Below are 21159 nucleotides of genomic sequence, written 5' to 3'. Positions count from 1 at the left end.
GTTTTCTTGATGTGCTAGCAGCCTGTTCAGGTTACTGCTACAATCAGGCCATTTGGGATCTACAGGTAGGTCATTTTTTTGTTTGTTGGTGACTTCATTCAATACGCCTCAAAGCTCCCTCCTCAGAGCCACTTCCAAGCACCCCAAACCAACCCAACCAACAAAACCACCACACCCCAGAGCCAGAAACGGATTTCCCTTGCTGAGAGACCTGACAAAGCACCTCGGTCTCTGGCTGTCCCCACGCACATCACTGCAGCTAACGGGTTTCTGCCCCAGCTCCGGCAGAGTGAATCCTCTTGTATTTGTCACGTAACACGACATGTGCTGGCATCTGAAATTCAGGAAACCCACAAACCCGCTAGAAAAGCGCCGCTTCCAAGCCCAGATACAACGGGCATCGTTCAAGCGGACGACATGCAAATAGCTTTAAAAAAAGAAATGCAAATTATGTCAACAGCTATATGCATTCCTGCTGAACGCGGATGTTTTATTTTCCATAAACAACCCCCTCTCCATCAGCATGTTTCGCAAGGAAACTCAGGCTCTCTGCTTTCCCCCTCATGCCACGTCTAGAGCATCAGGAGTCCAAGATGTCTGCCTGCAGGATCTCAGCTCTCTCTGTTTTTTATATATGTACCAAAAAGAACAAAGAGACTTGCTGCTGCTTTTCCAGCACCCCAGTTAGCTGATGGCTTCAGGACTGAGAGCCCAGCCTGGGGAAGGGGGACTTGTTTGCCCCACAGAGCTCAGCGTGGTCCTTTTTGAAAGGCAGAGCACGCTTCAAACAACTGCTTGGTGTTGAGGCTGGCCTCGGTGGTGCAAGCATGTGAGAGGAAGAGCAGCAACCGACTAAGCTGATGGGTGTTTAATTTTTAATCAGGGAAGGGTTCGCAGGCACTTCGTGTTTGAACAGTTTCACCACGACATGGCAAGCGTGCGCGTTGGTGCAGAATGTCAATTGGAAATTTAAATGAAAAATATTTACATAGTAAGATCATCTCGAAAAAAAAAGATTTGCATTTACAAGGCTTTGCTTAGGCACAAACTCTTCTGCAGGCACGGGCACAGACGGGGCCACTGGAAGGGCTTTCTTGAGCCACGTGTTTATTAAAAACCCAAGCTTGACATTGTCAGAGCACACCAAGACAGCCCAGCAGCCACCAGAGGAGAGTTCCTCACCTATTTCCATCTCAGCTCTGCAGCGAGCTCTGCCTTTGTTCTGCAGGCCCATCACTCAGCAGCCTCACAAGGAGCAGTGGGGCTGCACTGAGGTGCCACAAGCTGCCAGCTCGGGGCCACGCTTCTCATCCTAAGGGCCAGGCAGAAGGGATGGCCAGTGCCCCGAAGCTGTGTTAACCAATTTAAGCTTAAGACCACAAAATTAATAATATGAGCATGCTGGCTTGAGATACTTAGATGGGATTGAGATGCAAAAAGCAGGAAGGACCAAAGCTGCCTCCACCCAAACACTCAAATCATGCACCTGCCCAACTGGGAGTGGCATTAAAATCTAACAGGAAAAGCAGACACGAAGGCACCCTCGGGATATGAAGGGCCACTCAGGCTGAAGGCGTTTTGGTTGCCTTTGGTGCAAATTAACACGTTCTGTGCTTTTGCAGCAGGCCTCAGCTGCAGGTTTCTCAAAATCATGTCTGCATGTGCACGTTTCACTCCTGTCGATGAGCACTGTTTCTGCAACCTGTGCAGCATGAAGTTGGCCTGAACACAAGTTATTTCGACTCCTCCTCACTTCCCGTTTGACCCTAGTACTGTTCAGAGACCTGCACAAGTGTAACTCATAGAAAGGTTCACCCCAGAGGTGAACTCAACCTACAGAAGAGTCTGGATTCATTTCTTCTCCCGTCCCCAAAACAGACCCGACTCCTCCTGCTTTTTTCTGTCCTCCAACACCCAATTTCCAGCTTACCTAGTGCTCCTTTCCAATGAGGGATTTCTCACGTTACTGAAGTTATTAACTTCCCAAGGCTCATAAATCAGTTTTGAGAATGAAGATGAAATCTAACAGCAGAAGCAATTTCTTCCCGGGTTTGAGTTCGGGGCAACACTTGATCACATCCATTTCAGCAGGGAGGGGAACTGCGCTTGCTTCAGAGCACAGTTGAGGCTGATTGATTGCCTACAAAGCATCAATTCCTCACACTGCCAGATCTTTAACAGAAACCTAGACCACAGCTCGGCAATTTCTTTTTAATTGTCGTTACAGCAATGGCTCACCTCTTCCTAAGCACCTCAGTCCTGAAAGTGAACCAGTCAGGAAATAAATCAGACGGTCAGAGCTCAAAGATTGCCCCCTATGCTATCGTTTATGCCTGCACTCCTTTCTGGACAAACTCTGGAGCACCTTGCCATGGTGGGAAAGGCATAGGACAAGGGCTTCCTGGCCACGTCTTGCTGTTTGTGCACGTCAAACCTGCTCTGGCCAACCTCCAGCTTCAGCACAGAGATTCTTGGTAGCTTTAAACTCTCAAAGATTCACGCAGAAAGCCCTGGGTGCTGATCAGGAAGCTCTTGGTGTTTCAAATCTCAGCCTAACATTGCCCTGGAACACATGTGAGCGTTCAGCAATCACCCTGCCATTAACATGGCTCACTTAGGACGCCCATTTACCCATCAATATTCCATTATTTACGGCACCCTCGTCTCCCAAGTTGCTTTTACTCTGTCCAATGGATCCATTCAGCATTATGAGGTTCTCAAAGCAAGAAATAAAACAGCAAAAACATGGCTAGGTGGAATCAAGCCTGCACTACCACCACTTTTACGTGTATTCTCCCTCAATTTAATGTGCACATCCACATTGTTAGCAGTAATTAAGTGAAATGGAGGTTTCTGTTACTATCAGCTGCTCTAAAAAAACACAACAAAACTGAAAATAATTTCATTGATTGTTAGTGCTGAGTAGAGAAGCACACAAGATTTTCAATCTAGCTTTAATGCTGCAATATTAGTAATCACAACATGTTTATTTCCTAGGTAATCCAGTAATTAACTAGGTCCTGATCTTGCCTTGGGAAGGGAGGCAGGAGCATTTACCCACCGGGGACAGATTTTTACCCAGGCATCTTCAGACACCTAAGGCATCCTTAGGGTAAAAGCCGTGGTGCCAACTTCTAGTTTAATTAAAAACTGCACTAAGTTTAGTTTAGGCCCCATTTTAGAGCGCAGGAGCAGCGCCTGCCTGGCAAGCTGAGCAGCAACGTCCAACCTGGCTGAAGAGGACTTGGGGATGGAGGCAGGCACCAGGAACTGCAGCTTCCAAGCAACGAAAGAAAACCGCACTCAGACACATATAAACCAATTAGCCCATTCCTGGGGCTTTTCTACACAGAAAACATGACCATAATCCCCAGAAACAGCCTCCTCAGTAGCCTTTCCACAGAAGCCAGTTAGTAACTATCGGAGCTGTAAAACAATCTTACCTCATCCCTTATTAAAGATAATGACCCTGCTTATTGAGCTGCTTCTACCTTTATTAGCCCAAAGTGAAGTTTTCTTTCCCAAATAACCATTCTCAAATAATCAGGCCATCTCTGCAAATGCCTGAGCAGCCACAGAAACAGGCAGCGTAGAGGCGTTTTCACAGGAGGAAAAAAAATTAAACTGATTTGAAGGAGCAAAGCTTTGTCAGAGAGCTGTTGGTGCAGGGGTAGGAAACACTGGTGCCTTTTTTTCTGCAGAAAATCACAGCCAGCAGGAAAACATCTGCTTAATGACCCCAGTGATTTAACTTGCCTTGCAGTTTGTGTTGATGGGATGTGAGCTGGCAACCTGAACCAAGAAAGGTGATGTTTGGGACGATGAGAAAGCAAATTCTACATCAGACACACTGGAGCAGAGTAAAGCAGTCCCCCTGGGCACCCTACGGGGACTGCTTGTTTGTTTTTCACTTGTTGCTCCTTTTTCCTGAGGATTCCTCAGTTTGACACCAAATGAAAGACCCTCCCTGAAGCTTGTGCTGCTGACAGCCACCTACCTGTACAGCACGCGGACAACAAATCCTACAGCAGCTAAAGGAGATTTAAGAGGTGTTTACAGCTTACTTGGCTCTGAGAAAAGTGATGTTAATTCTTTGTGAATAAACATTTCAAAACAAAAAGATGAAGGGAGGAAAAAAAAAAGTAAACAGAAAAAAAATAAAGCTCCACTACGCTGTGAATGTGTTAATTTAGACGAGATATCTGCTGATACACATTCAGTTCCTGAAAAAAACATTTCTTTTTGTAGGTAGACAGGCAGAGAATCATCCCAGAATTTGGTATGACGCAGTCTATACCTTTTTTCCTCTACAATGTGGAGAAAAATGAGTTGTTAATACACAATCATTTCTCCCTGCCACACTGTCTGCCACAGAAACATCACCCAACCCTGCCACAGCCACTTGCTTCTTTAGAAAATTGCTCTCCTGGCCAGAGAGCCACACTTTAATGTACCCAACAGCTTTTAAATACAAATATCACCAAAACAAACACAAATGTTGAAGCATCTGCATTTCATCCACCAGGCAGGAATTACTTGCTAATTTAATAGAAGAGCACTGACAGCCAAAAAAAAAGAAAAGCAAGTCTGATCTGCTGCAGTTGCTGTTCCAGCAACAGGTTGTTGGACTAATCCAGACGTGAGAGGAGAAAAAGGAGACAGGTTCCCACCACATCCCACGCTGCAGGATGACATCCAGGCGAGCCGAAAAGCCTAGCACCCCTCAGCAGGGCTTTGTCCTCACAGTCCACCAAAAGTGTCTACTTGATGGTCTTGGGTTTCGTGCTAAAGGCCTATAAATTCTATCAGTAAGAGGCAAAACCCAAGGGTTTGAGCTTACGTGACCATGGAGACTTAAAACCACCAGAGAAGCCAGCTATCTCCTATTTAAAACACAAAACCTGAAACCCATCACCTGGATGTGTTTGCTGGGGGACAGAAGAAGGGCGACAAGCTGGCAGAGGCTACAGGGACAGCGAGGAAGCCCTGCAGTGAAACAAAGGCCGTTTACACAAGACTTTGCAGGCTACACATCCATGGCTCTCATACACCACCACGAGCAGCTCGCCTGCCCCTGGCTGTGTGTTCCCACCCCAGCACACCCAGTTACCCCATTACTCTCGACAGAGGTTCAACCCAGAACACACAAAGGAAAACTCTACAATAGATTTCCTTGGGGAAAAACAGTCACCGTCGTCACCGACGAGGAAGCAGGCCAAGGTAACTCCGAATTTACTAGTCAAGGACTTTTCAGGCAGTTTCGCAGAAGTTGCAGTGAAATACTACATGATCTGAACCATCCAACTGCCTATTTTTTTTCCATTTTATAGCACCTTAAATCTCTTCCACTGAGGACAAACCTGTCAAAGGCTTTTGGATGGTATGTGCTTAGACAGTTTGTTGCAGCTCAGACTTTACAGCCTCATTTTGCGGTGCAGAAGCATTCTCCCAGAGTTACCACCCTGAACTGTGTTAAAACGCCATGCACCAACAAAGGCACTGAAAACTGGGAAGAATTAAGTAAGTATTTTTATATCCCGGTCCAGTCCATCTCAGGAAGTGTTACTGCAGTAAATGGAAGAGCATCCAACAACATTTCTGTAACAGACCTAGCACGATTGCCACACGACTGTTATTTTGCTTGAGAAATACAGGAATAGCTGTTTGCACATTCTGGATCTAAACATAACTGACGGGTCCCTCAAATATCAGCTGAAAAATGTACTGCTCATGGAATACTGCCTCAAAGCAAGGCTTATCCTGGCCTTTCAAAGTAATGCAGTGATATTAAATGCTAGTAATTGAAGATTAGTCTAGGCAGAGCACGCCCCTTGCCAAGGGGAAGGAAGCCAGCTGGTAGGGGCTGCCCCGAACGCACGCAGTGGGGTCCCCCAAGGCTTTGGGTGTGCCAAAAGGTGGAATCGAGTTGGTTTTAAGCTCAGCACAGGGTTCTGCACCCTAAACATATCTTCTTATGGACATAAAACCTGCTCACAAGTACCAATAAACCAAACCCTGAAGTACTTGGCAAGCCTGTAATAAGTGCAGCTTACATACGCTGTTGAGGAGAAACACAACAGACCGAACTGGTATGAACCCTGCATGCCTTCCAAAAGACACCAATCTCCAAAAACACCTTCAGCACTTATCCCATGCCCCCTGAGACTCCAAACTGTTTGCAGGTCTTGCAGCTTGTCTTGTTAAACTGCCCGAGGGTAACGGTCTGATCTGTCCTCCAAAAACGCAACCACAACCAGCAGCTTATCGGGGAAGTCAGCTTCCCAGCCTAAGAGGTACAGGAGGAACCTCTCCTCGTCCTGAGAGCAAACACGAGTTGATAACGGGTTACACAGACATAAAAAAACCTGTTGAATATGTTCATTAGACTAGCATACCTCTAACCAGCAGAGAATTCAAGCAGATGATTCCAAGCCTAAAGGTGTCACATGAAACCAGTGGCCACCCCCTCCAGATCCCCGAGAAGCAGGCAGGGATGATGCCAGGAAGTGTTTGCTACAGAGCATGTGGTTTAAACACCTTCACTCCACTTTTTTTTTTAAATACCTCCCCATGCTCACAAAGTTTTAACTGAGCACATACAAATAGAGAGTTGTTTTTCTGCTTTATGTCTTATCAAGATGGTAAAACTGGGGTTGAGTTGGCAGGGAACGCCAGGAAGCATTCTTCCACTGCTTGCTCCTGTGCCTGCTTCACTCCTCCTCCCGCATCCAACAAAAATGTCAGCACAACTCCTCGCCCTGCAGAAAGGAAACCTTGCTTCCTGCAGCACGGGGGAAAATTCTGGGTCAAGCCCTCAGAATGGGAGTAATTCCAAGCAGGGCAGCTTGAGGGGTAAATGTCAGCCAGATAATTAGTTCAGCACAATTAAAAGTAAGGGAAAGAAGGGCCCCAACAGGCAGCAGCACCATCCTTACCTGTCTCGTAGGCGTATTCGCTCCCTGTTGGTGGGTCAAGCAGTCATGGAGAGCGCAGGAAGTTCTCTCAGCAACTGTAAGGCTGTGTTCTAAAAAGAGAGGAAACATCATAAAGATTAAAACTCTCGGCAGCAGCAGGTTTCATATAGTTTCCCTCCTGGCAGTCATGCTCGGCATAGCAGTGCTCACACACATCACCCCCAGTACTCCCGCTGTAGCGCTCGCACCTCACGCTGCCTGCCAAACAAAGCCAGAAGAGGAAAAAATGGTCATGCTACTGAAAAAAAAACAGCCAGGCCTTTGCTTTAGCTCAAGTCTGAGCTGGCACCTGGGTTTCGACAGGAGAAAGCCCAGCAAAGCTGGGCTTTGATGCTCTCACTCAGTTTTACCCCCTTTCCCAAGTGGCTCATGAAACTAAAGGGAAATACAGCACAGGTAAATCATGTCGCGATGCAAATCAAGCCTTTCTATGCTCTCAGCAGTTTATTAACCTAAATTCACCTCGCAGGTTCTTCAAAAGACGAGGTGCACATCAAATAGTTTGGCTGTTCAGTGAAACCAAAGCTGTTTAACGAACAGGTATTAAAGAAAACATTTTGACATGAGCTTTAAAAACTAAATTAGCAACAATTCCAGTAGCCCTGGCAACAACCCTGTTGGCAATTATTCACTGCAACAATAAAAATAAATCAAAACTAGGGAGCAGGGACTCCACACTTTGCAGGACACGGCACATTCAGAGCTACTTCTGCTCCCTGCCCCTTCCCCACCATCCCACTTTGCTTTGCCAGCAAAGCCCAAAGACTGCTGGCACAAGAAAATTACTTTTTCTCTAAGAGTCTCAGACACAATGCAGAACAAAATCAAATCCCAGCAGTGTTGAGGCAACCCAGCTCCCTACAAAGGAGTCCACGAGTGCTGTGGGCTAACCATGAGTGCTTTAAGACAGTTCTGCTGCAGGGGGCTGTAGGGGAAAACCAAAGTCACCAGGAAAGCTCCCCAGAACCTTTGGCTGTTCCTTGCTTTTCACCAAACACACATCAGATGGGGGGGGGGTTTAGAGGGATTCCTTGTTCCTCAGCTGGCCCTACAGGTTGATATTCACTGATAGGTGACTCCCTGAGCAAGCTGTCTTTCCTAAGCCACCAGCAGCAGAGCACGTGAGAGCTGCACTCACATTTAACGTGCCTGCCTGGGCTGGGAGCCACCTGACAGCAAGGGGACACCTCCTGACTCCTCCTCAGCCAGCCAGCTCGCGGTGTCTTCAAAGGGAGACAAGATTTCCAGCTGTCCTGCCTGCCGGGATGTCCTCACATCACGCTTTGGGACAAAGTGGGAGAGTGAAAGAGCCAGCACCCACCCCGAGCATCTCCCAGCCTCTCCTCGCCTGTGGGGACACGATGCTCGCTTCACTACAGGCTTTTCGGGCAGGAGAAGCTGAGCACTGGATCTAAGCACAACCCCTACGGTTTATTAATAACGAAGCAATCACAGTTACAAGCAGCACTAGCAACAGGGCACAGGGGAAGAAGCCACAGCGTGCCAGTGCCTTGTTTCGCCAGCACAGCTGCCATCCTATAAAACTTCCCAAATACACTGCAAGCCCTATTAAAAGCCTTTTTCTCACCTCTCAAAGATGAGTCACTTCACTAGCACCAGCTGCTGCTTCTACAACTGCACCTAAAGGCCTCAAAAGCCAGTGGAAATCCACAATAAACACCCACGCAGCACCCAGCTGCTTCCCTACAACACTCAGCAGCCGTGCACCCCAAAAGCACCAGTGCCAGAGGCCTCTCACCAGCACCAGAACCGCTCACCTCGCACTTTCGCCTACCTCTCACCCGTCGATACAGGCATTTACCAGCTCGATGGCACAGCGGGAGCTGCCAGAAAGCAGGCAGTGAGGTTTCGGATGCTAAAAGCTTTTAGGATACCTAATAACATAAAAAAAAAAAAAAGAGAGAAAGTAAGCTAATTTTAGAAGCAGCAAGGACTTGAAGAAAACCTCCTCGCTGGCACCCAGGCTCTTTTTGAGACACAAGTCACCAACTCACAGCAAAATAATCTCAAGTGCCAGGCTCCTGGGGGAACTCGTTTTACCATCCAGCACCCAGACGCTCACTGATGCACAAAATTTGCCCTCTTATAGGATTTTTAGTGGGAAAACACCGTCCTGGAGCCCACAGCCAGGCTGTGCCGAGGGCTGACACCACCCACAGCGTTTTGCAGTGTCAGGAGGGGAAACAGGAGGCTTCGGGGGGCTCCCCCCTCATAAGATGTGCTTTAAAGGGGCTGGGGTTTTAGGTCCCTGGGGGTTTAGGGAGGTCTCCATTCCCTTGGGTTTTTTTTTTGGGGGGGTCTCAATTCCCTGGGGGCTTTGGGAGGGGGATCTTGATGTCCTGTTGTTTTTTGTTGTTTTTTTGGGGGTGGGGGTAATTCCCTGGGGTTTAAGGGGTGGTGTCTGAGTTCCCTGGGGTTTTGGGGAGGGTCTCGGATCCCTGGGGGTTTGGGGAGGGGTCTCAGTGGTGGTGTAGCTCCTTAGGGTTTCAGCTCGCCCTGTTCTGAGGCAGAGGGGTGTCGCTGTTTTGGTGGAGCCCCGCCCGGGAAGCTCCACACGCCCGAAGCACCACAAAACTTTAAAAACTTCGCATCTTAGTGCGGAAAAAAATGGGAAAAAAGGGGGAAAAGCACCCAAAAGCTCGCTGCAGAGCCCACAAACCCCACTCTGTGGGAGCACCCCACAGCAGGGGGTTCCGGCGTCACTCCCCAAATCCCCCCTCACACAAACAGCCGCCGGGCCGCGATGAGGGGCGGGGACGGGGAGACCCCCTCAGCGCCCCCAAACACCCCATTAACGCCCCCATTAACCCCAATAACGCCCCCATTAACCCCTTTAACCCCATTAACGCCCCCAACTCCCCTCAGCGCGGCCCAGCCGCATCCCCAGAGCCCTGCCCCGGCCGGAGGGGGGCTCCCAGCGCCCCGTGCCCGGGCTGCGCCCCCCGACCCGGCGGAGCCCCCCCCCAGCCCCCGGCCCGGCCGCCCCCCGCCCGCCGGGCCCCGCTCACCTCAGCGCGGCCCCGCCCCCTGCCAGGCCCCGCCCGCCTCAGGCTGGGGAGGTCCTGGAAGGGGTGTATGGAGAGGGGAGCGTGGACGGGGGTGGGAGGGGGGAAAAGGGAGGCTGAGGGGCTGGGGAGGGGGCTTCTGGGGTTGGGTGGTGCTGGTGGGGAGGGGGCGTGGGGGGGCGGAGGGGGGGGTGCTTGAAAACGTCGGGTGAATGTGGGGAGGGGGCTACGGGCAGGTCCTGGAAGGCGTGTGCATGAGCCCTGAGGGCCGTATTTTTATATATTTTTATACAAATATAGCTATTTCTGCATCTTTATATACATAGGTTAGGAAAGGGGGTTGTGTGGGGTTGAAGGATTTACGTACATCCTGTGAAGTCACTGTAAATAGGGTCTGAGGGATTTATACCCAATAAAAAGGCCCCTCACTGGGGTCTGAGGGGGATATATATATCATATATATATCATAAATATATCATAAATATATCATATATATATCATACATATAAAGTCCTGTGTCTATAGGGTCTAAACCACTTCATATAGATCCTGACAGGCCTAGTAATGGCACATGAGCAGCTAATGTATAGGCTTTGAGGGACGCATATGTAGTTACAGGGCCTGAAAGGGCCTGTGTGTATATCTGTGTGTATATAAGTCCCTAAAGGACTATAAAAGGTATAGTTTTAACATATCAGCCCTAAAAGGCTGGTATGTTGTATCTCAGGAACCCATACACATGGTCCAAACAGCCTGTGTGTAGGGCCTCAGGCGTGTACGTACCAAGTCACAGCAGCCCCCCAAAAGAGTTGGCCCGTTTCTGAGAGAATTGGCCTAAATTTCCCCAAAACAGCTCCTGGGAAACCAGTCTGAAAAATCCCAGTTTTGTTGTGTGACTGTGCCTGAGCTGCTTATCATGCTCCTGGTCTCAAAACACTTTATTTGGGGCAACTTTTTTCCTTAGTTGTGGTGAAAAGTGTGGAAATTCTGCCTCCACTATTGCTCCATTTGTTACCTATTTAATTAATGGGCCAAAAAATGTGGTGGAAGTCTTTGGTTTTTTTAATCATTAGACAAATGGCTATTAAAAGTCTTTAAAATTGGGATAGAATTTGTTGAATTTTGTTTAGAAACGACCTTCTTGAAAAGAAAACAGACTGAGCATCTGTTGTTTTGGTGTTCTTAGAATAGAAATCCCTGCCTGAGATGATGCATCTCCCTGATCCTTCCTCTCCTGGAGGAATTTTTAGTTTACACGCATTCACACCTGGACCAGAAGGATGACAGGAGTAGCCTCAGCGCTTAAAAATGATCCAAGAGCAAGGAAGAAAAAGAAGAATAGCACCGTGAAGAGAAATTGAACACTTGCATCGTTGTAGAAGTGTGTAACTCTTCAGGGTCCAGATGAGCACTTCTACTCCAGCCCTGAAGTGAGAGCCAATGTTACTGCAGTGCAGCAATTCCTGAATTGGGAATTAAATAGAAATTGTGCCCTGTTACAAGTCTCTTGCACCCTCAGAGGTAAGCCAGGCTGTGCGACATTAATGATGCCCTACTATTTCTTCATTTTTTTTTTTTTTCCTGATGCTGCTCTGTAGTCTCCCTTTTCTTTTTCTGGAAAGAAAAAAGGCATTTGAAGTTGTTTAGTTGACCTGTGCACATTCGGGCTGCTTTTGTACCGTGGTCACCAGCTAACATCTTCGTATGTTTTCTGATCAACCAAACCTTTAACTCAATGCAAAAGAGAGCGGGAGCAGCAGGGCAGGACCTCCTGAAAGCCTCCCCCAGCAATGGTGAGCTTGATGATTCAGGAAATGTCATGGAGGGGGAGCTTTTACCTGTGGGCTGGGAAGGAAATGAGGCAGATTGAAAATAAATCATCAGAGACAAGGATCTGGGGAAGTGGGCGTTGCTCCCCTAGGTCAGAAAGGTGCAGGAGGAGTTTTTTCTTTTCCTTTTCTGTCCTTTCAGCCTTATCTAATCGTTTTCTGTGTTTCTCCAGGGCATGTCTTTGAAGCTTCCTGCTCCCCTGGGTGGAAAAAAGCTGATTTATAAAAACAGACTTTTTCCCCCAGAAGCTGATTTCATCCCAAGATGGGCTTAGCCTTCCCATGCTGCTGCTATAGTTTGGAAACCAGAACGTCCTTCAGCACGGCTCAGGAAGTAACCAGAGAAACTGCTGGCTTGTGTCTCGCAGGCCTTACTTGCTTCATTTTCCATCACAACAAGCTCTTCAGTGGCTGTCCTGGGAGACGAGCAGTGGAGACGAGGTGCATTCTTGAGAACTTGGGGGCAATAAAAGCCAAGCTTTGCTCTAATCACAGCCCCTTTCTGAAATGCTGCTGCAGAAATGCTTCCTGTGGCACTACAGATGGACTCTCTAGTTATATATGGTGGCACTTACAGAGCAACTGCACTGCGCTCTGTGGCTGGAGCAGCGATGCTTTCGCAGCAGAGTCTCCAGGGAGGTACCTGAAGAGGAAACCCCATTTGGGGCACTTTCTCTGGCAGAGCGTGGAATTGCAACTTGCAATTGTTTGCAAAACAGCCGAGGGGAGAGCCGTGACTCTCCACAGCGCTCGCGGCCGTGACACCGCTTCATGTGCAAACTCAGCCCGGCGCGTGCTCAGGCGTCTCCGTTGGAGGGAGGACTTGCCGTGGGTGAGGTTAATTTTAGGCCTTCGAGATAATTTTAGTTGCTTCCAGATGCACTTTAGGCTGGTCCTCCTCAGACTTTAATGAACCCCCATTAAAAAACACATTTTCCAGAGGCATAAATAGGCAGCGATGACTCTTCAGGAATGCGGGAGGCTGCCAAATCCCAACCAGCCCTTTCGTAGGGAAACTCTGGCAGCAGTTTCTAGGACAAACCTGGAGGAGGGCCTTTTGGCGATGCCAAATTTACAAAATTAGGTTAAATTCCGAGCATATTTGCCAAAATGGAGGAGGTTCGGGGCGGAGGCGCTGCCGCTTTGCCTTGCAGGTGCTGCGGGGCAGCAGCACCCAAGGGTGCCCCATGGGCGCGGGGAGGAGGCCACGCCCCCTCATTCTGGCCACGCCCACCACCCATTAGCCACGCCCATTTACATACCAAGCCACGCCCACTCACATGGCCCCGCCCCCAGCCCTCTCCCGGCGCCGCCCACCCTCCCGCGGGCAGTGGGCGTGGCTCCGGCCGGGCCCCACCCAATCCCCTGTCTCCCCGCGGCGGCCGCCGCCGAAACGGAGGCTCCCGATTGGCCGCCGCGCTCCCCGAGGCCCCGCCCCTCTCCCCGCCCCGCCCCTCCGGGCGTGCAGCCGCCGCCGCAGCGAGCCGGGGCCGTGCGCGATGGCGGCGGCGGCGGGCAGGTCCCTGCCGCTGCTGCTCTGCCGCCGCGCCGCGCTCGCCTCCCCCGCCGCGCCTGCAGCCTCCTCCTCCTCCTCGTCCTCCTCCTGCTGCTTCCCGGCCCTGGCGCGGCGCCGGCAGCAGCAGCGACACCGCACGGTGAGTGGGGCGGGGGCGGGCGCCGCGGGGCTGTGCCCTTCAGGAGCCCCCGGGGCGGCGGCCGGGCGGCTCCGGGCTCCGGGCTCCGGCGGCTTCTCCTCCGGGGACGGTGCTGGGGGGGCCGTGCCCAGCCCTGCCCGGCCCCGCCGGCAGGCACCGCCCCGGGGCCGCCAGGTGGCGCCCCGGCAGCCTCCCGGGGGTACCGGCCCCAAAAAGGACGCGGGGACCCCCCAAAAATGCCGAGTGACCCCTCCGGCTCAGCATCAGCCCCAAGGGCTCTGCCCAAGCCATGGGGTACGGGGGCGCCCCAAAACCGCCTCCCGCAGGTGCTCGGGGAGGGTTTGCTCCCGTCCCGTGGCTCACTGATCAGAAACTGCTCCAGGTTTTTTTGTCCTGGGTTTTTGGCAGCTTTGCCGCTGTCTGTTCGTGGCATCACGGTGATGGGGTTTGGGGTTTTTGCCCCTTTTCAGCAGGGAGTCACGGCTGTGTAGTGGTAAGCTGGAAGCTTCCCCGAGCAGGTTGGTACCGGGGCACTGACCCTGACTTTTGGCAGCGGCTGTACCGTGCCTGCTCATCTCCTCCCGGAGGAGATGAATTATGCTTTCGTGGAGCACCGGGAGAAGGTGGAGACCTGAGAGCTGCACAGTCCAACAAGCGATCTCCGAGGAGGAATTACAGCAACCAGAGCGCTTCATAATAAAGCAGGAGGCTGCTGCAAAGGCAGAGGAGAAAATTTAGTTCTGTGTTGGGTCAGAGAAGAGGTAATGGGCTTGCAGTGCAAGAAGAGGGCTTCTGTTAGGTGCTGCGGATCTTTTTATTGCTTAAAGTAGTGAAAGACTGAATTATTTCCTGGGGAAGCTGTTTAATCTCCGTTACCAGACAGGTCAGACTAGCAGCAGTCAGGTAGGAATGATGAGGAATTGATCCTCCTCTGTGAGAGGACTGGGCCGTGTAAGCTTCCTGCGTCTGTAGGTTGCATTAGAAAATAGGTATGAGGAACTTGTATAATACAGACATAATTAATAGAGTGGTTTTATTGGGTATGTCTGGGCAGTGTGTGTTTTTAGTCCAATAAATTCTGCTCTCCTCAATTCTGCTCTTCTCAGGAAGGCTTGTCCCTAGCAGAGATAAATGAGCTCTCTAGTAAAAAGGTGGGCATGGTAAATGGCCTTGTGGAGGAGTCCTTTCAGAAGGAACATAAGCTGTGCTGGAAGAGCAACCACCAAATTACTTCACCGTGAGGGGACAAACCAAGGGAAAACCCTCACAAAACGGGTCAAGGGTAAAGAACGAGGTGGTGGTAACTTCAAACAGCAGAGAGGTCTGAACTCCTGGATAAATACTTGGCTGTGAAGCTTGGGATGGCGGTGCTGGGAGGTACGGGGCTCAGGTGAAGTACTGGGGCTTGTCGGAGCCTTTCAGAAGCTGAGAGGGATGGGGAAGGTTTTCAGGCAAGGGTGACTGATATTACGACCCTATTCAGACCACGTCTGCCCTGCTGACAAAGTCCTGCACCAGCTTCTGCTGCTTAAAACTCGCTGCTCCTTTCCTGCCTGCCCTTGGGAGCATGGCAGGAAAATCCAAGGGGATGTTCCTGAGAGGAAACCTCCCTGTGCAGTGGGAGAAGCTTGCTCCGAGCGCTGCGGGTGCTCGGGGCCAGCTGCTGGAGGTACGAGCTCCGCACGGCTGGGATGCAGTGCGGGTAGGAGGCAGCTTTTTGTGCCAAAAAAAAGCCTGCTAGGAAGCTTTCTCCGGATACCTGGCGATAGACAAAGGGCTTAAATAAAATTCTCTGTGTTTGCATGTCGAACGTTTAATCCGTGTGGCTTTGTTTCCATAACAAGGGACTAATCTTCATTGTGTTTCTTAGGGTATGTAACCAGGTGGCTCGGCTGTGCTGGATTAGTGTGTAATCAGTTGTTTTAGTTTGGAGAAAAATACCTGTGGAGAGGCAAGGGCTCAGCTGTATGCGGTGTTCCTATGGTAGTTAATCCCAGTGACTCTGGGCGGGTAAGCGTTATTCAGTAATAATGACTCAGTGACTTCTCTGAGGCCTTAAAAGGAGCGTGGGGGGCTATAGGGACTGAACTGAACAGCAGTTGGATTTCCAGGAGCTAGCAGACAGCAGGTGGGTTGCAAAATCTGCACGAGATGAGGACCGGGGTCACCTACGCAGTGCGGGTACTGCTGTGGGAAATCCCAGAGAGGAAATCCCAAGGAAAGGTGTCCTGGGGTGTGGGAAGTCCCAGGAAGCAGGCCACATCGGTGCTGGTAGGTAAAACTTTCGGCTCTATTTTCCATGCTGTGGCTGAAACTGTTGCAGCATCCCCTTCCAGAGGAGCTGTTGGTCACTGTGATGTCCCTGGTGGGCCCTGTAACCATCTCCTGCCCTCGCTGCGACAGGCCGTGGTTTATCGCCATGCTTCCCTCTCTCCTGGAACCAATTTAATTAATGAGTGAAGCTGGGGGCTCACAAAATGCATGCAGAGGTGGTGACTGACTGCCAGGATAGTGAGAGCTGGAAGAACATTTTGGTGTGGTGTCTGCGTTTTTTGCTGAGGAGGGAAACTAGAGGGCTTCGTTAATTAACTGGGCCCGTGTTTTCCTGATCTTGCCTAGTGCTGATCATAATTTTCAAATGAAAGATTAAAAAGCTGAGGAGCTGTTGGCTGTCCAATGGATTGGAGGGGCATAAAACAATTACGCTCGCTGGATCGTTGCCCACCCTGACCTCAAGTGTTTGCCATGCTGGGATGCAGAACACTCAATTAAACCCTTCCCCAGGACTTCACTATAAAAGCCCACGTAGAGATTTGACAACAGTTTTGTGTTGACTGTCTTTTGCGGTCTCTGATTTTTTCCTTCTCATTGGATGGGTGATGCATTTGTTTTCATAGCATCAGGGACATGCATGCTGTATGACAAGAGGAGAGGTGCATCTGGCATCACTTTGGAAGTCAAGATGGGATGTGCATGAACTAAAATACGAATATATCCCCACACAGCAGCACTTTGGTGAAGTAGAGAGCCCCAGCAAGTGTTGGCTGAACTGTAAAATGGGTCTCTCCACTGCAGCCCCCTTTTCTCCTCCTTTCCTCACCTCCTTCCCACACACGTGTACTTGCTGTCCTGCTGATTCCCTGCTCTCCTCACCCTGGCAGAGGGTGGCTAAAAGGTACCAATTCCATATACTTGTCATTGCCACTTGCCCACTTCTGTGCTGCCTAAATTGATTAAAATGCAAGGCAAACCGAGGTCTGCTGCCTCATACCAGGTTCTCTGTTACAGCAGAGGCTATGGCCAAATGCTATTTTGAAAGGTACAAAAGTACAAGAGAACTTTCCCAGCACTTTAACCTCAAATGAGGAAAGGGAATCTGCCCGTCGTTAATTATACAGCAGTGGAGCTAAGTTGGAAATCTTGTACTGCTTTAGCTTTTCTATTAGGTTGCTTTGGGGTATTTTGCACAACCCAAAGGTTAAAGGGGCATGACCGGAGAGACTTGTTTGGTGTATGAAAGTGGCGAAAATGTTCTCTTAGTCTCATTCATTCTTATGGAACAAAATAGGTTTTGAAGGGATGCTGAAGTGGAGAAGAAAAAAAAAAAGGCATTTCAGAGCTTTTGATGTGCCTGTGGCATCCTGTTCATTCAGTGAATAGGAAAAAAGCTTTAGCTGGTCGTGTTCAGAGAACACCCTTCCGGGGCTGCTTATGTAAAAGATGTGGTATTCAAAAAGGGGTTAGGTTTTTTGATTGTTTTGTGACAATGACATGATGTCAATAACTTTTTTGTAGCCCAATCTATGGGAATAATCGAGACTGTGTATGTAGGGTCTGTGGTGGGAAGGGAAGTTACGGTCATGGTTGGCTTGCTCCAGTCATTAATGTAAAATGCCAGGACAGATTTCTCTCCATATGGGGAGTGTTTCTCAGATAGGAGGGGTACAGCTCTGCTTCTGAGAGGCAGGCCTGAAAAAGAAATAAAAACAACAAAAAAAAAGTTCAGGGCTTTCATTTTCTGAGGCTGTTTTTAGCCTCATCTTCAAGATTTTCTGTGAGATTAGGTTGCATGCGGTCTTGAGGATGAAACTGAACTTCCACGACTTGATTTCAGGCCCGTGCTGCGAGTCGCTTGCCTTTCTATAAAATAACACGCAGATGGGACAAACCTGGGATTGAAATTACTTTCCTCTTTGTCAGCACTTGCTGTCCATGGAGGCATAGAAACATTTTTAGGTTTAGGGTGGCTTCGGTTTTGTTTTGTTTTTGGTGTTAATTACTTGTTTATTGAGCAAGTACAAGTGCTGTCTAGGTGGGAGACCGCCTTTGATATCACTGTTGTGGTGTTGATCCTGTTTCCGTACTCTCTGAGGGCAAACCAGTGAGCTGGCTTTAAGGACTGTTCTGTCCTTGAGTACTTCGTGTTAACGACAAAGAGAAAACGGCTTGTCCTTTTTCCATTAAAGTTTTGGCAAAGGGTTTTCTTCCTGGTATTAAGGCCTCGAAATGATATGTCATCTTAATGAAGACAAAAATATGCAGTACTTGAATGTGATGTGGAATTATTTTCCGGCAGGGCAAGCCTACGGGACATTGCTTGTGTCTCGTGTAAAATATGAAGCATGGCCGCTATCTCTTTCTGCATTCTTGGCAGCTCTTAAGGAATTAAGAAACGTAGAGCAACTTGCATAAGTAGACGAAAAAATGTGGAGGACGAGCTCGTTGCAGTGAATCACTTTTATTGGCTTCCCCGGGAGGAAGGGATTGCCACGCAGTGAGGTAACTGTTACAGCTCTGGAACTGTTTATTGGAGTAATTAAAACTGGAATTGGTTGGATAAGTCCTGGGGGACGGGCTGGAGGATGGCCGTGGTTCAGCAGTGCCTTGTGGAAGGGGTGGCCGTTCTGAGAGGATTTGGGTTGGAGCCGCGCTGTGGTAACGGTGTCCACAGCTTACGTCGCGCAGGGCCCAAAACGTGTGAGGTTGTGGAAGTGGAGCAAGGGAGAAGGGTTTCCAGATCCAAGAGCAAAGCCAACGCTTTACAGATGTAGGTGGGAGCAGGATTTATCCCTCTGTATGCGTGTAGGAGGTGGGGATGTCTGAGCTCCCCACAGGCAGGTGCTGCACCGAGCTTCTTGCTGCACAGCACCTGAGTACGGAGGTAGGCGAGGGCTCCTTTCCTGCAGGATTTCACTTCAGGTCATTGCTCTACATGGGTTGGAGGGAGGAACCCAAAAGAACTGGATTTATTGGATTAATCTACATTTAATTTCAGGCAGGGAAACTCGCCGATAGGCTCTTGAGAGAAGCGATCGCCACCAGCAGCTGGCAAACAGCATCCTTTCCTTCAGGGCTGAGCAGGCCTTCCAGCCTCTCTTTTAATTTCTAGGCCTGCTGCTGGGAAGGAGGATGAAGTTACTCCATCTTTCCTCTGTTCTACATAACCACATTACCTTGAAAAGCACCGAGCTAGGCGAATCTTTCATTGTTTTATTTTGTTACGAAGAATGCCATGTTTCCTTCAGCTGCGTCGTGAGTTTGTCTGGATGCTCTCATGCCAATTGTTACTGTACCTCGGAGTTGCTAAGGGGAAATGCGTTCCCTAAATTTAGTAACAGGAATGCTTCGTTTCCACACTTGGGACTTGTGTGTGTTTAGAAACGGCCCAAACAGCAACTTGCTGAACACTTTGGTCAGGATCTGCCCCATGTTGACACCCACGTAGCCTCTTGAGAAGCAGTGGTTGTAGCTGTTCTGTGGCAGGGCTGCTTTCCCAGGCTCATTTCTCCAGGATTTCCTTCCAGTTTCTTCTCATCATGGCACTGCAAACATTTGAAAACTCAGGAAAATACTGTACATAATTGTCTTAAACTCTAACTTTCTTTTTTGCCAAAAATGCCTCCTAATGATGCTGCGTTCCTCTTGCAAGTGACGCCTGCAGAGTGAAGAGCAAATGGGTCTTTATTGGCCAGAATTTGGATGTTTGTTGAAATTTAATCAGAATAGTGGGCTCTGAGGTATAAGAGATGAGTTGTGATGGGTTATTGTAAAAGGAAATAGAGTTGATGTCTCCACTTAAACCATTTTTTAAGCTATCTTCTCATAACTTGTCATTTTTCTTGGACATTTGGAATTAAACGACAGTTTTCTGCCAGGCGATGTACCTCCAAAAGTAAAGATTTTATGTGACAAATGAAGATTTTTATTTTTTTAGAGAAAACAGGCTGTTCAAGACAGCACAGGGAGTGACACAGGAACATCTCAAATTGTGTCTTAGGGAAGATGAGCTGAGCTCTGGATGTTTTTGTTTTTTCCATATAGGACTGAATTCTGTACGATGGCCGTGTTGGCATTATGCATGCAATGCTTACCACTGGGAATTGTTTACATACCTTCTCCCATTTATGTTTTCTAGAAAAAACATGGGCAGAAGCAATACGTAAGGTAGCAGCAGCCTTCTTAAAGTCACTTAAATTAATTGGGAACCCATTAATTGTCAGGGGACAGGTTCCTCTGTGCCGGAGCAGTGAGAGAGAGGGCAGACCGGTGGAGAAAGTGCTCGTCCCTCAAATAACAGCGAGCTGAGAAAAGTGCAGAGATTTCCTGGGGGAAAAATGCGTTTCCTTTTTTGGAATGAAAATGCTTTAATTCATCACGTTACTTGGGAAATCCTCTTGGCTTCCTGCGGAGGGGGAAGGAGGAGCTGCCGAGCGTTTCTCCGGATGATGGAGCACGGCGTGCCTGTGATGCATAACAGCATCTGCTGCGCAAAAGGCTCCCAAGGGAGGCTGCTGCCTGCTGCCAGGCTATTCCCCCTGTCCAGGGATTTGTTTCGAAGGCAGCAGTAACAGAAATTCCGCCGTCCAAATATTTGGTAGATGTGGTAATTACACTAATACAGCGTGGTGTTGTTTCCTCCGAGGTTGGGAGTGTTGTGTTAAGAGGAGAAGGGGGTTATTCATCTGGACTTGGGTAGAAGTGATTCAAGAGAACCTGCTCTGGTCTCTCTCTTAGGCAGGGAGTTGTGTTACGAGCAACGTGTATTGCTAATAATAATTCCAGCTCTAAATACTCCCCTCTGAATTAAAGGAATATATTAAAGATTTTTTCCTTCCTGTTGCGAGTTCCAGATGAGCTGTTCTTGTGCTTTATGAACTGCCTGGGAAAAATAGCTGGAAAAGTGGGGTTGAAGGAAACTTGCACAGGTAGCGACATCCATTCCTAATTGCTGGATGGGGTGATGCGAGTCCGGCTGCCAAGAAACGAGAAGCTGAGGGTCCGTAACAGAGCTTTGGTTGGAAGCCAAAAAGCCAGAGATTTTTCTGACCACAAAGCTGAGTAGAATTACAGAGTCCAAGATTAATTTCATCTTCAGAATAATTTTATCCAAAGATAAAGACCATGACTCAGATTTGCACACGTTATTCATTAAAAATATATCACAATTCTGAATCAGCTAGTCACCCTGATGTGTAGGAGTGACCATTTCCATGTTTCCTCTTGGCATTTAATGCTCAGGAGAGGAATTTTAAACAAACAGTTCCACGAAGTACTCCTCTGCATTATGGAGCTAGATTGAGTAGGGGATGTGAGGCTGTGCAAGTATGGTCTGCTGAGCTGGCAAGGCTGCTGTAGGAAAGGACTGTGAGAGAAGCATTAATACCATGCAGGCACT

At 49.0% G+C, this 21159-nt stretch overlaps 2 protein-coding genes across 5 annotated transcripts in view; one reads left to right on the top strand and one right to left on the bottom strand.

The window, feature by feature from the left end:
• MICU1 (mitochondrial calcium uptake 1) overlaps positions 1-10111 on the bottom strand; it is a 79366-nt gene extending 69255 nt beyond the window's left edge. The window contains exons 1-4 of one of the 4 annotated variants that reach the window (XM_068688410.1): positions 10004-10111; positions 8770-8869; positions 8113-8255; positions 6936-7024 (exon numbers count right to left, since the gene is read on the bottom strand). The gene's annotated coding sequence lies outside the window, so the exon portion shown is untranslated. Of the gene's footprint in view, positions 1-6935; positions 7025-8112; positions 8256-8752; positions 8870-10003 lie in introns of all 4 variants that reach the window. The other 3 variants (XM_068688408.1, XM_068688407.1, XM_068688411.1) reach the window with 3 other exon arrangements.
• A 3215-nt stretch (positions 10112-13326) lies between these two features.
• The window catches only part of MCU (mitochondrial calcium uniporter), a 68521-nt gene continuing 60688 nt past the window's right edge, over positions 13327-21159 (top strand). The window contains exon 1 of the mRNA XM_068688199.1: positions 13327-13484. Coding sequence (XP_068544300.1) covers positions 13329-13484 — 156 coding nt within the window. The 5' untranslated portion in view covers positions 13327-13328. The remainder of the gene's footprint in view (positions 13485-21159) is intronic.

The sequence above is a fragment of the Anas acuta genome, chromosome 7 (assembly GCF_963932015.1).
Source record: "Anas acuta chromosome 7, bAnaAcu1.1, whole genome shotgun sequence".
Taxonomy (NCBI): domain Eukaryota; kingdom Metazoa; phylum Chordata; class Aves; order Anseriformes; family Anatidae; genus Anas; species Anas acuta.
Note: the sequence above shows the minus strand (reverse complement) of the source record. Positions and strands in the feature narration are given on the sequence as shown.